Source organism: Meles meles, chromosome 7 (assembly GCF_922984935.1).
Source record: "Meles meles chromosome 7, mMelMel3.1 paternal haplotype, whole genome shotgun sequence".
NCBI classification, from domain to species: Eukaryota; Metazoa; Chordata; class Mammalia; order Carnivora; family Mustelidae; genus Meles; species Meles meles.
Window position 1 is genome coordinate 67,502,755 of NC_060072.1, and position 13,826 is coordinate 67,516,580.

Below are 13,826 nucleotides of genomic sequence, written 5' to 3' on the forward strand. Positions count from 1 at the left end.
CTTGGGCAGGGAATCTGGGGTGTGAGTCTGACAATATCAGGCACTGAACCTGTAAGCTTTTGACCCTGATAATGACAATAATGTCATTTAGGATTGGAAGTATCTTTAAAGATCAAATCATTTTTGTAATTTACACAGTAAGCTTTCTGTTGAGCTAGAAATGCAAAGTCAAAGCAATATAAACTCATTTACAAAAGATCTAAAATACTATTTCTAAGTCTTATGAAAATATTGCTCTTATGTAACTGGTGGTATAATTTTATAGATCTGTTATTGACTGAACAATGAATAATAAAGACTGGCCTTTGTGGTACTATGACTCACTTCGGACACTTTATATATTATGATCTTTTTACAAAAGACTATAGTAAGAGTCAGACACAGGCTGTTTCTTTAAGAATTTCTGGAAAATACAACCTTAATGACTGAGAAGGAAAAAAAAATATTTAAGTACAAGATGTTTATCACAGTGTTATAATAATAAAATTGGAAATAATAATAAATTGGAAAATAAATAATAATAATAATAAATTGGATATAATTATTAGAATTTAATAAAATAAAATTATTATAATAATTTAATAATGAAAAATTGGAAAACATAATGTATAATAGTAACAGTAGCCAACATTTATTGAGTGTTTATTATATGCCAAGCACTATTGTCGGTGATTTTGTGGATTACAATACTATTTTTTATTTTGCTTCATAGCTAAGGAAGCTGAAGTACAGAGTCAATTTTGGTACATTTGTAGAATGAAATACTGGAGAGCCATTACAACTTTGTTTTTTGTTGTTGTTGTTGTTGTTTGCCATTACAACTTTGGATAAACATGTAGATCCTTCTTTAGAAACCCTGAAAAATGTAATTTTACCCTGGGTTTTTAGAAAACAGTTTCTGGAGGGACAACTGGGTGACAGAGTCAGTTAAGCATCAGATTCTTGGTTTCAAGTCAGGTCATGACCTCGGGGTCATGGGATTGAGCCCTCAGTGGGGTCCATGCTCAGTGTGCAGGAAATATTTTCCTTTCATGCAAGCATGTGTGACAATTTAAATGACTTTAAAGCAGTACAGTTCTTTAAAAATGGCTCAGGGTCTCTTGGGTGATTCTCAGTGTGTTGGCCATCAAACTTTTGGCTTTGGCTCAGATCCTGATCTCTGGTAAAGGACAGGAGGTCCAGCCCCTTTCATCTTTACAGCACCCCCACCAGGTCAGTCTCCCTGCTCAGCAGGGAGTCTGTTTTTTCTCCCCTTCACTCTTTACCCCACCTTGACTGCCCCCCATGTGTGCACTCTCTCTCTCTCAAACAAATATTTTAAAAATAATAATAAAAATGGTTCATATTTAATTCAGATTGAGCATCTTAATGTAAGTAAAATTTCAATTTTTTTTGCAGTCAGTGTTATATCAGTATTTTCCAAACATCTTAGTAAATCACCTGGGACGCTTATAAGAATTCTGGTTCCCAGACTAGAGCAACTGAATCAGGCTCTTGGAAGAAAAGTGTGGTTTTTAAGGTAAGAATACAATCTTTGAACCCCTCTTAAGAGCACCCAGTTGGAAATAAATACAATATATCACTGCATTTCAATAGTATAACAGTTCTCAATATTTGATAAAATCTATAAAAGCCTATTTAGCAATTTTTTATTCAGAGTTGGAATTGCTTTCTGGTTTCTGTAATTTCATCTCACATGGACAATTCTGAGACTAGATGTTTCTGGGCCACGTATCTCAGCCCATTGTGGATTCCTCCCTCTGCCCCTGCAGTCCAGTTTCTATCTCTCCTTTTCAAAATACTTGGCTCCAAGAAGTTCCTGGTTTCCAACTGAATGTTTATGCAATCACCAAAAAAAAAAAAAAAAAAAAAAAAAAAAAGTTTTAAAAATTTTAAAGCATGCTTTTACATTGGAACTTGGAGATTCTTTAAAAATGCAACTTTGATCTTTACTTGAACACCATTTGACAGCAAAAGGATTAAGCAACTATGGGTTGTTCCATTATCCCTGCAGGATACATGAGAACTTCAAGGAATTCTATATCACACAAAAGAAACTGCATTTAATGTGATTGAAAGACACTGAGGGTAGAAGGTTAGAAAGCCAACTTTCTGGTTTATGTCCCCGGGGCATGAACTAAATGCTGTATCTATGGAACCTCATGGAGAATAAGGGAGTATTCTTTTTGTTCCTCACCTGTCGCTTACTTTGCCATCAGGAAACCTCTCTTCCCTTTCTCCTTGGAACAGACAGACTGGTCTGATTATTTGCAGGTAAGCAACTGAAACTTGTTTTCTATGAGAAGTTCAATAGAATAACATATTAATCATTTTTAGTATATTTTAGGTGGCTTATGCAAGGTTAGGAGTTAATCCATGTTATAATTTTTGCTTAGAAGAATGTAAAATGTTTTGTTTTTAAAGTTATTCACCCCTTTGATTATTTGCTTATTATTAATGATTAAATCATATATTTCTAAAAATTAAAGGATATGTGATAGGCTATTATTACAAAACAGGTAGAGAAATGAAAATTCAAAGAATGTTAACGTTTTTGTGTCAAGTAAGTGAATGAGTCATTGTGTAAAAGATATGAAAGAAACCCAGATCACAGGATAGAAAAAGCTTCATCTTTTTTTTTTTTAAAGAGCAGTTCAGCCATACTTTATGCCAAAAGCTGATTTTCACTTATGCTTGGTATAAAAATGGGTATAAAAACCCAAAAGTTTCATGTTTTGAACTACTTTGTCATTCTGGACATCATCATGGGATATGGAAACTACAACATTCACAAAAGTGAGAGGCCATTTTTGCCTCCTTTAGTATCTTTTCAAATGTTTTGGCATTGCAATTTAAGTGATTTTTACTAATTTTTAGAAATTTAAAACCATTTCATTTCCCTAATACACATTTCTTAGCAACTGTCTCTGCTTTAGTCAGAGATACTATGCCTTTTTGTATATGCTTCACAAAGAAGTATCCTTTATAACTTGCAAACAAGAATCTCAGAAAACAGATTAGATATCCCCCATTTTGAACTTTTTTTTTAAGATTTTATTTATTTATTTGACAGAGAGACAGACAGCAAGGGAGGGAACACAAGCAGGGGAATTGCTCAGCGAGAAGCAGGCTTCCCGCTGAGCAGGGAGCCCAATGGGGGCTCAATCCCAGGACATCAGGATCATGAACCAAGAGGAAGGCATATGCTTAATGACTGAGCCACCCAGGCACCCGACTCCCCCCCCCCCCCCCCCGCTTTTTGAACTTCACAATCTTCACTGTAATGTTTCATTTGCTCTTTTTAAAGAAAGCCTGTGGTTGAACTTTGGGCGGGTGGGGAATGCCTGGCTCCAAGAAGTGAAGAGGATCCACATATACACATTCAATGTTTTCAAAATCACTGCAAAATTAATTTTTTTTTTCATTTTCAGTTTTCATTTACTTTCAAGGTTTTGTTGTTATTGTTATTTTGTTTAGTAAAAACAAAAAATTTAAACCAGGGCACAAACTGGTTTTCTGGTGAACGTAAATACCAGAACTTAAATCCATACGGGGAAATTTTTTTTAAAAAGTCTGCAGTCACAGGTTTCTTTAAAACCATACAACAGTCCCCTTACAAAACCATGTCTTGTTTCTGGTGTAATGGATCCTTCCTTTATCCGACGTCAAGTGACTAAATTATTGTTTTCCTCAGAAAGAACTCTGGGCTAGGATTTCCACTTGTCTTTATATTTACTTAGTAAGAGGTGTCTGTGACTATTCACTTTCAGAGAAAGAAGAAAAGCAGAGGAAAGAATCCACATCTTCAAGAGGGTAAGGGACAGAGTATCAAAATGGCCTGGAAAACGTTCAGAATTAACATCAGAAAGTCAAATGTTCACCTAGGGCTCAGCTGGGAAGAAACAAAAGAAAAATCAATATGCAGTCAAAGAATGGCTTCACTTTTCTAGAAGGTGACTCTCTAGGAGAGTTCCTTAGCAACAGCTTCGAAGTTCCAGAACCTGTCCTAATCCCCGATGGTCAGATTCGATGTCTGTCTGGAACTCAGACTTCTTGCCCGATCTTCCTACCAGGGAAATGCACGTGGCAGTGCTGGAAACAGCCCTGGTGCTCCTGCTGAGCATGGGGTGGACCTCAGACTCTCTCTGCTCACCCACAATTTTTTATAGGGACTGTTGGATCCGTCGCTTTCCAGGTCTTCTGATTGACCTGGAGGAGTCTCAGAAGCTGGGAGCTCAGTTCCTGAAGTATTATTCTGAAAGTACCGGCCAGAAATGCAGCAGGAGCTGCTGCCTTAGGAAGGATGGTAAGTATCAATGATATGCCTGAGCAAGAATCAGGAGAAACTTCTAAAATGAAGACCTAAGTAAGGAGCCCTAGGCAGAGGTTCCAGGGAACAGATGATCAGGACTAGGGAAGATGAGGGAGAGACAAGGGGATGGGGGAGGGGCAGGAGAGAGATTGAGACTGACTTTGCCATTTGGATCAGTGCTGGCTCAGTTTACAAATCTGGTGATGATCCAGAGTGCGATGGAACCCACAGGTAACACAGAATCTTCTTTTCTTCACTAAAGTGCTAAATGAAACTATTTCCTCAAGGGTTAGCTAACAATATTTCCACAGCCCCCCAAAATGGCATATTTGGTTTCAAAAATATAATAATTTCCAAAAAAATACAATAATTTCCTTTTCAAACTTCTTTTGGTGATCTCAATATTTCAAATTTTTGAAATGTGCTTGCTTGTGTTGAGCAAATGTGGGTTGCATTAAGCAGGAATTTAGATTGTGATTGATGTTTTGAAGGACATAGGTAGATATTTGTCAACTAGCAAAAAGGAAGAGAAGAAATATATATTTTAAATATTCTGATTTTTTATGTCTGAAATCCAGAATCAGAGTTAAGCATCACCCATGTAATATGATCAAGGTTTATAATGAGGAAAACATTTCATTATTGCAGAATTTCCAGTTACAAGTGTCTAAAGACTACTTTCATTTGTTTTTCATTTTTCCAAGATTTTAAAGCTACTTGAAAAGAAATAGCAAAAGCAACACAATAATTCTCTTGGTTCTTCCACACTTCCTTTCCATGGTTTGATACTGACTTATTAATTGCCAGTGCCTCCTATCCAAGTACACATGGCAGATTTCTGGGATGTGGACTGAGGCTACCCAAGGGTATAAACTGACACAGTGTGAGAAGCTGTCCCAGGCTAAGTCCTAGAAAGTTAATCAGCCACACAAGAGAGCAATTAATTTTTAAAAGGGAATTTTTTTTTTTTAAACAGAATTTATTTATTTGAGAGAGAGAGAGAGTGAGTACAAGCAGGGGCAATAGCAGAGGGAAAGGAGAAACAGACTTCCTGTTCAGCAGGGAGCCCAATGCAGGGCTTGATCCCAGGACCCTGGGATCATGAGCTGAACGGAAGGCAGATGCTTAACTGACTGAGGCACCCAGGTGCCCCAAAGGGAAATTTTTTTGAAAAGGTTGCCAATCTAGATTCTCACCTTAAAGATGCTTCTAATTCCCATAAGCCTCAAGGGAAGGTGGGCAGTGGGGTGGGGTGTACCTTTCAGCATTTTCCCATGGTATCAATTTCCCTGACTGTCCATCGCAGGGAAACTGTGACCTCCAGACTTCCAGGGATACTGTAAGCATCTAGTAGAATTCCATGATTTTAGAGTCTCTGTAGCTTCCAAGTTGTGGTTTTCTTCCTCCAGAAGAAAGGGCAAGAACACACGTCTGTTTTTAGCTGGAAGCCAGAACTTTAAAAAGCCACAGTCCTGCAAGAGCTAACCTGTTCAGAGCTGGAACTCTAAAACATATACAAAGAGGAATATAAAACTTCTTTTAAAATTGTTCTTTACAGCATCAACTACTTTCTTATCAAAAATTTAAATGTCTAAATTTGAATATTTTTTAATCCTTTCCCTTGAACTTGACAGCCCAGTCTTCAGGGAATGCATTTGTAATCTAAAATGTATTAGCAATGTATTATTCATTGAATTCTGCCCTCTTCTTTATCCTCCTGGCTGGTCCAGAGGTAATGGGGGAGGGGTGGGATAGAGCTCCCCACAGTTAACCTTACAAAGAAGCAGCAAAGGTTTGGCCAACCACAATTCCACAACAGCTTTAGGGATACTCTGAGGTCTGGTAATTGTATGCTGTCCCTCTGTAATCTTATTTTATTAAAGAAGTTGATACCTTTGGTCAATGGATATTTCCCAGCGCATGGTTCCTACTACACTGCAGCAGGAGGAAAGTCTGTTTTGCACTTTAGGGAGGACAGACTGAATGCTGGCACTCAGCAAATCAGACTTAAGGGTTTCCAGAAATAACATGATGTATTTTATGGAGGAAAGTTATTTAGGAGAAGGGGGATAGCATCAGTGATGTACCCCCACCCACTAGAATTCCAAATGCTCACATCCTTGTCAGTGGACTCTCTTCCTCTTTAAAGGACACTGAATAGGCTTTCTGTTGGATGTGTGAATTACAACCTGAGGCTAGTGCTCCCTTATAATCAGGGCAGGATAGCGTTCACCTGGCCTGCTGCCTTTCTACCATCTAGGCCTCTCCCAGTAATTGCAGTTTTTGCCTTCCCATGACTCCCTCTTTTGTTACAACATCTGTCACTTGCTTTTCGTATTTCTTTCTCTGGTGAACTCCAGTGCATTACCATTCTGAGAGGGCACTGTGACTAGAAATCTGATAAGCCCCAGGGGCTTCTGTAGCCAACTGAACTTTTCATGAACATAAAATCCTGGGATTGGAAAATGATTCCAGGTAATCCTGTGTGGAATGGAATGTGTGAAAGATTAGAGAAAATCAGTGGATAGTTTCTTTTAAAAGGGCATTTTCCACATTCACAGAAACAGTTACTGTAGTTCACCATGTTCTGTGAGATGTCTGAACATAGCCCTGCAATATACTGGTGTGAATGCCATGTTCTTGGAAGAAATTGAAGCTACTCAGAGCTCTTCCAGCTGGGAGAAACCAAAACTATCTGCAGATGCACTTTTCCTTTCAGTTTCCTGTAACGTGGCTGTCTTCTACCATGATCCCATGCATGACAATGTCAACTGCCTCCATATTCACTGCCCCACACTGGAGAGTTGCATATTAGAACCCGGAACCAGTGCCATTTTATACAACATAACAGAAGGTAATGATTTGTGCATTTTGTATTTATGTTGAAGAATGTTGGTAATGCTTTAGTAGAGACGTATAACCTAGAAACTGGCTGGCAACAACCTGAACCACTATTTTCCCATGGTCTCTATCTGGATTAGTTTTGGGCATCCAGGGCAAAAAACTACAAGTAAATTTGCTTTAGTTTGGCATGCTCGGCAATGATGAATTCATTCCAGATGATAACAAATCGTATGTGATCGAAGAAGAGCTTAAGTATTACCTTTATTCCAGGAGCCCCCAGCAAAAGCCAAAAAAGGCATTCCTACTACAGGGGCTAAGGGTACTATTAGGAACAAAGAAAATGCTTAGTGGCAGTTTTGAGGTCTATGGACAGACACTGTATATAAGGATTCTACAAAGATTGATGTCAAGGACAAGGAAATGCACTTACTAACATACATTAGCCTACCAATGGTCCCAAGATAACCATTATTTTAGATAAATACACATTTAAGCATACCTTGCCCATGTATACAAACACATGGTGCAAAAATTGGTAAATGTGAAAGAATAAATTTTTGCCATCCGGACACAAACGCGATAAATTTCGTCATCAATTTTACTTACTGAACACCTAATTCAGTCCAGGAGCAGCACTGCAGAAGAGGGCAGCCGTATCTCTGCCCTCGAGTTTCTTACAATCTAGTTGATGTGACAAGGCTCACGATTAGCGTAGAATGTAATTGAATACAAAAATGTGTGATACTGCCTCAAGTACAAGCACTCAAAAGAAGAGGAGACTAAAGAAAGCTAAATTCAGAGGCAGCTTCGTGGAAGAGGCCAGACAGAAGCAAGCCAAGGAGTTCTGTATCACATGACGGGAGAGTAGAAAACAGGTCTGGCTATAAAAGGGGCACTTTTGGGGTTGCAATGAAAATCTGGGTAAGGATAGGGTAGGCCAGGTTACAAAAGTGTTTTGGACAAAGCAGTGTTTGTGCTTGACTTTGTCAGCAACAGAGAACCAGCAAAGGCATTTAGTGAGAAAGCATCATCATTAAAGTGATGAGTGTGATTGTCTTTAGTCTGGGAAAATGATATGCAGGATGCAAATTAGAATATATAGTGAGGGAAGCATTAGATCTGGAGAAGGTGACCATAACTGCAATGAAGAGGAGGGATGATTACCGGCACATTGGGAGGGAACCAGATAGGACCGACTTTTTGGATGAAGGAAGAGAGAGGAGTCAAAGATTGCTCTGCCGTACATAGATCCCAGCTTGGGTGATGGAAGATTGGTGAGGTCACCGAAAGGGATAGAGAGCCAGACAAAGTGATTTTGGCTTTGGGACTGTTCAGTGATGACATGAGATGTCTAGGTTGGAACTTTCAGTAGACCACAGGAGCAATGAGACCAGGGACCGAGAAAGAGGAAATAATAGGTGATGTGGATTTCAGTGCCACTGACATAATGGTGACAGCTGATGAGGATACTCGTGTGTGTGTGTGTGTGTGTGTGTGTGTGTGTGTGTGTGTGTGGTGAAGGGTGAGATGAAGAGAAAATTCAGCAGAAGACAACGGACTAAAGATTGTGGAAAGCACACAACCAGTTTGGACCAAGGAGAGAACCAGCTAAAGAAAGAAAAAAACAGGCAATCTGAGATAAAGTGCCAAGAGAGTCTGCGTTCCAGGGAGTCTCAAGAGGAGAATTTTAGGGAAAGGATGGCCAGCAGGATTAAGGGTAAAAGAGAAGTCAAAGCAATGAGGTGGCCAGGAAATAGGGAAACTACTGATTATCTCAGAAGCATAATTCTGACAGAGTAGTGTGGATGGAACAAGATGGCAGAAGGCAAACAACAAAGAAAGGAAATGGATATTGTTATGTCAAGAGGGAGAGAGGGAGAGAGACAGAAACTGATAGGAGAGACAACTGAAAAGCTGTTGAGAAGTTTTTCCCCTCCCCTTTATAGACAGAGCAATATTTGCTTGTGTCTGAAGTCAGAGGGAAAGGAGTTCCTTTACAAGAGAGAAAATACTGAAGACAAAGTCAATACCTTCAGGAACTGGGAAGGGAGGAGACAGAGGGCTTTGCTCATGATTTTGAATACAGTTATACTTCTGTATTATTTACTTTTTTAAAACTTTAAGATGCTACATATCTCAAATGGTTACTGTTTTTTTGCAATTCTTGCACTGACATTGGCTATTGTTACCCAGAAGCCCTGGCAGACACAAAGAATCCTCCACGATGTAGCCAGCTGTTTATAACAGAAAGTGTTCTTGAAAGTTAAGATAAATTCAAATGTGGCCAGTACGTTTCTAAGCCTCCCAGAAATATGCAATAGTAGAACATGAACTTAAGCTTAGTTCACTAACTCGGTGGCAAACCCAAGACTTCTCCAAGCTGTGCTTAGATATTCTCTCCTTGAAATAAAAGATAAAATGAATGATGCCTTATTTATCTTTCAGGTATAGATCCAGATTTGCTGGTTTTTGAACAATCACGTCCCACATATCTAAATACCCGTTCCTCATCTAACACATGGGACAGACTAAGGATTTTAAAAGCTTCGCGTTTAGATGAACAACAAACCACCATGATAAACCAAATGCTACCATCAACAGAGATGCCGTCATCAACCACACATCAAGATCTGGTTGTCAACACAAACAGTACGAGGTATTCCAAGGAATTAACCACAGATTCTTGGGCAAAACTCATTTCCCTGAATAACTCCATTACCACAGAGGTAAATATGGTGTCACACAGCACTGATTTCATCAATAATCCAGATAACAAGACTATTTCTCCTTTCTTTGTTCCCATAGACACAAAAGTTTTTCATAGGCCTATTCCATCCCGACTCAACAGTAGCAAGCAATTACTAAATAAAACCAAGGGGTCCAACAGCAGAAACCACACAGCTGAGAATGAAGACATGACACCTGATGGGGCATCTGTGACTTCAAAGACGTGGCTGGCTCCGGTGGCCCTCTGTGCCTCTGTCATCTTTCTTAGCTGTTGTATGATCATCCTGGCATCTGGATGCTGGAGAAAGCAGCAGGGCCAGTATAAGCCAGGGCAGAGAAAGTCAGGATCCAGGCATGTTGAAAAGTTAACACTCTAAAGAAGAACTCTTCATAGTAAAAGTTACAAGGAGATTGTAAGCTTTCGAGGGTATCGTTTTTAGTTTTCTGTAAGACAAGGGTTGTTTGTTTAAAAAGATAATTGCACAGGATGCCCCCCCTTACCAACCTCTAAAAAAGACCAAAATCTTCATAAACTTAACTACTTTGATCATTTCTATTTTGTGAACAGTCTACCCTTTGCCAAAGTTCCAAAATTCTGACCCCTGCACTTGTTTAGCACAGTGTGAGAGATACGCTTCCAAGTGCTATACATGTATTCCCTCATGGCTATAATTTTATGAATTAGATATACTTTTATTAACCACAATAGTATTATTATCACATTTTACAGATGAGGAAAATGAGAAGAGAGAGGCTACCCTAAAGTCACATAGCTTAATATTAGTGAAGGCAGGATTTAACAGATATCTGGTTCAAAAGCTCATGCTGGAAATCACTGTTAAGATTAAAAGCCTCCAAAAAATATGGAAAAAAAGATACGGAGAGGAAAACACCATAACATCATATTTCCTGTCAAGGTCAAATAATTGTCATGTATGTTAATAAAATCTTTCAGTAGATTGGACAGAAAAGCGCTATTATTACGGTTACTAACACATGTGTAAATGCTGCCTTTTAAAAAAATTTAGTTTTGATGTTCAATTGATTAATTCTTCTTAATCCTAAACCATCTTCATTTTTTAAAAGTTGACATGCCTTTAACTCTGGTACTGGAATCTTTGAGTTTGTGTTGATCTCTGTTGAATAAAGCTTGGGAGTTTTAGTTTACAGCCCTCACGTGTATGTAGTGTTTTCCCAGGTGCAAACATTAGCTGTAGGAATTTGAGCTCTGTCCAAATCTTACACCAGATCTACCCCACCCCCACCCGGAAGTGCAGACACTTTAATTCAATCACGTCTCCAATGATTTTAAGGTTTAGGCCCTTAATCTAACCCTTGAAACTCTTTTTAAATATGAGGAGAAATACTAAAAGATAGCCAATAAGCAAGAATAGATAAAAGAAAATCCTATTACAGGATTAATAAAATAGTACTGTTCTCTCTTATGTTAAAACAAATTGTCCAGTGGCTTAAGAGGTGTTTCTGTTTCTTTACCTAGTGTTGATCCTCTGTGGGGGAAAAATGTCTGTTTCTTTTTTTAATATAATAGAAATATAAAAAACTCTATCAGTGGAATATTAGCCACAAATAGAAATTTGATTTTAAAAATGTCATCAATTTACCCTTATTTACTAGTCATGATATTAAATGTTAAATTTTATCAATTTCTTTCCCAATTCATTAGGAAAAAAATTATTCATATTACATAGGGAGGATATAAAGATTTAAATTACCCTAAAATTACATTTCAATAAATAATTCAGGAAGCAGTCTTTAAAAATTATATGTACAATCTCTTAAAAGATTATTTTTCTTTAAAATATATACAAGTTTTTATTTTGTTTTATTTTTTATATACAAGCTTTTAAAGGTTTCCAACCAGGGCTACTAGAAAAAAGTTTTTCTTCCTTGGGGTTTCTTAGAATTTGCTCATTTCCTAAAATTGGTAGTTTTATAAAAAATGACCATAATTTGAGGGGCGCCTGGGTGGCTCAGTGGTTTAAAACCTCTGCCTTCAGCTCAGGTCATGATCTCAGGATCCTGGGATCGAGCCCCACATCGGGCTCTCTGTTTGGCGGTGAGCCTGCTTCCTCCTCTCTCCCTCTCTCCCTGCCTCTCTGCCTACTTGTGATCTCTGTCTGTCAAATAAATAAATAAATAAATCTTTAAAAAAAAAAATGACCATAATTTGAGAAAACATATTTATGTTTGTAAGAAACCAAACTCATACTCCTCTTCTTCAGTCACTATCTGTGACCATCAGATAAACTGAAGACATTTATTAGACTGTAGATGCAATCAGACCAGTGTCAGCCAGGAAGCAAAAATCGCCGAGCCTAGAAACCATGTCCTTCCTGGAAGCCACAAGGACCAAAAGAGAACTTCTGAATAGAATTTAAAACTTTCTTAAGAGGGGTGCCTGGGTGGCGCAGTGGGTTAAAGCCTCTACCTTTGGCTCAGGTCATGATTCCAGGGTCCTGGGATTGAGTCCCGCATCGGGCTCTCTGCTCAGCAGGGAGCCTGCTTCCCTTCCTCTCTCTCTGCCTGCTTCTCTGCCTACTTGTGATCTCTCCCCGTCAAATAAATAAATAAAATCTTTTAAAAAAAAAAACTTTCTTAAGAAACAATAAAAGATTCTCAAGGCCAACAACCAGTCAACAACCAAGGCCAAGATTGTCAAACTCAACTGCGAAGTAACCATGATACTGAAATCCTCCCAACATTGTAACTAGCCAGACCTCTTTTAAAAAGTCTGTACTGTCCAGTATTACGAAATACTTACCACTGTTGGGAAGGATATATGCAAAGAAAGAACTAAAGCATGTCACAATTAAGGGAACAGATTTATCCTATTTCTTAGTTGCCTATGTGTTTAAGCAACTTCTGAGTTATGTAATTTTAAGTTTGACGTCAGCAGTCAATGTGTTATCAATGTAGCAAATATCCCTTAGACTTGTTATAAGGATGACTATGATGTTCATTGTATATATTGGCTCAATTGTTTAATGGATAAAGATCCGATTAATGAAAAACAGTAGTTTAATTATTGCTAAAATTATAATGATCGTAACTGCTTTCCATCTGAGGTAGGTCTGTATTAATCTCACAGGTCTAAGATTTTGCCATTAGGTGTCAGTGCTATAGCCTATCTTTAGGTCAGTTGCCTGGAGATACCCAAACAGCAAAGGCTAGAGGGTACAGTGTGCTCTGTGACACACCAAGTATAAATTTAGAGCGGGAGGTCTGTCTGAAAACCACCCTCAGGTTTGGTAATTCACTAGAATAATTCACAGAACTCAAGGAAAGCTGTTATACTCATGGATATGGTTTATCACAGGGAAAGGATATGGAATAAAGTCAGCCAAGGGAAGAACATAGGATGAAGTCACAGAGGGTTCTGAAGTTATAGTTTCTGGTGTCTCCCCCTAGGGGCAAGATATGTTACTTTTCCTGTACCAGTGTATGGTAATATGCCCAGAGTACTGCCAGCACAAACTTTAGCAGTTCAAAGATTTTATAGAGGCTCTATTGCATGGTTATGACTGAGTGATTACCCGATCTCAGCTGCCAGGTGGACTGATCCCAGGTGACTTAATGCCCCTTCCTCTAATTTTGCCGGCAGGGCTAAGACTGTCAGGTGTGGCCAGCCCCACCCTAAAATCCACTGTGACTGGCTGTCACCCTAAACAAAGATATTCCTATGAGGTCTGACATAGATTACCTCCTAGAAGCTGCAAGCAAAGGCCAGACCTCTCTTTGGGCCAGGTCAGATTCTTTATTACACAACATTACCTCCTCTGTTTTATCTATTATTATAGTATTATTTCTACAAGATGGATGACCCTAACCTACCATCTCTTTACATGTTTCCAAAGGATTTCTCCTCAACCTCTTTTCAAAATATTCCCTTCTTCAATACTGTTTCTGCATCTGAAATTCCTTA

The 13,826-nt window shown here is 38.6% G+C and overlaps 1 protein-coding gene across 1 annotated transcript; it reads left to right on the forward strand.

Annotated features, from left to right (window-relative positions):
• Window positions 1-2,143: 2,143 nt before the first annotated feature.
• Window positions 2,144-10,849, forward strand: MANSC4 (MANSC domain containing 4). The gene is made up of 4 exons (XM_046010947.1): window positions 2,144-2,274; window positions 3,771-4,306; window positions 7,032-7,166; window positions 9,602-10,849. Exons 2-4 carry the CDS (start codon window positions 4,030-4,032, stop codon window positions 10,258-10,260), a joined length of 1,071 nt encoding a protein of 356 aa, XP_045866903.1. The 5' UTR covers window positions 2,144-2,274; window positions 3,771-4,029; the 3' UTR covers window positions 10,261-10,849.
• The last annotated feature ends 2,977 nt before the right edge of the window (window positions 10,850-13,826 follow it).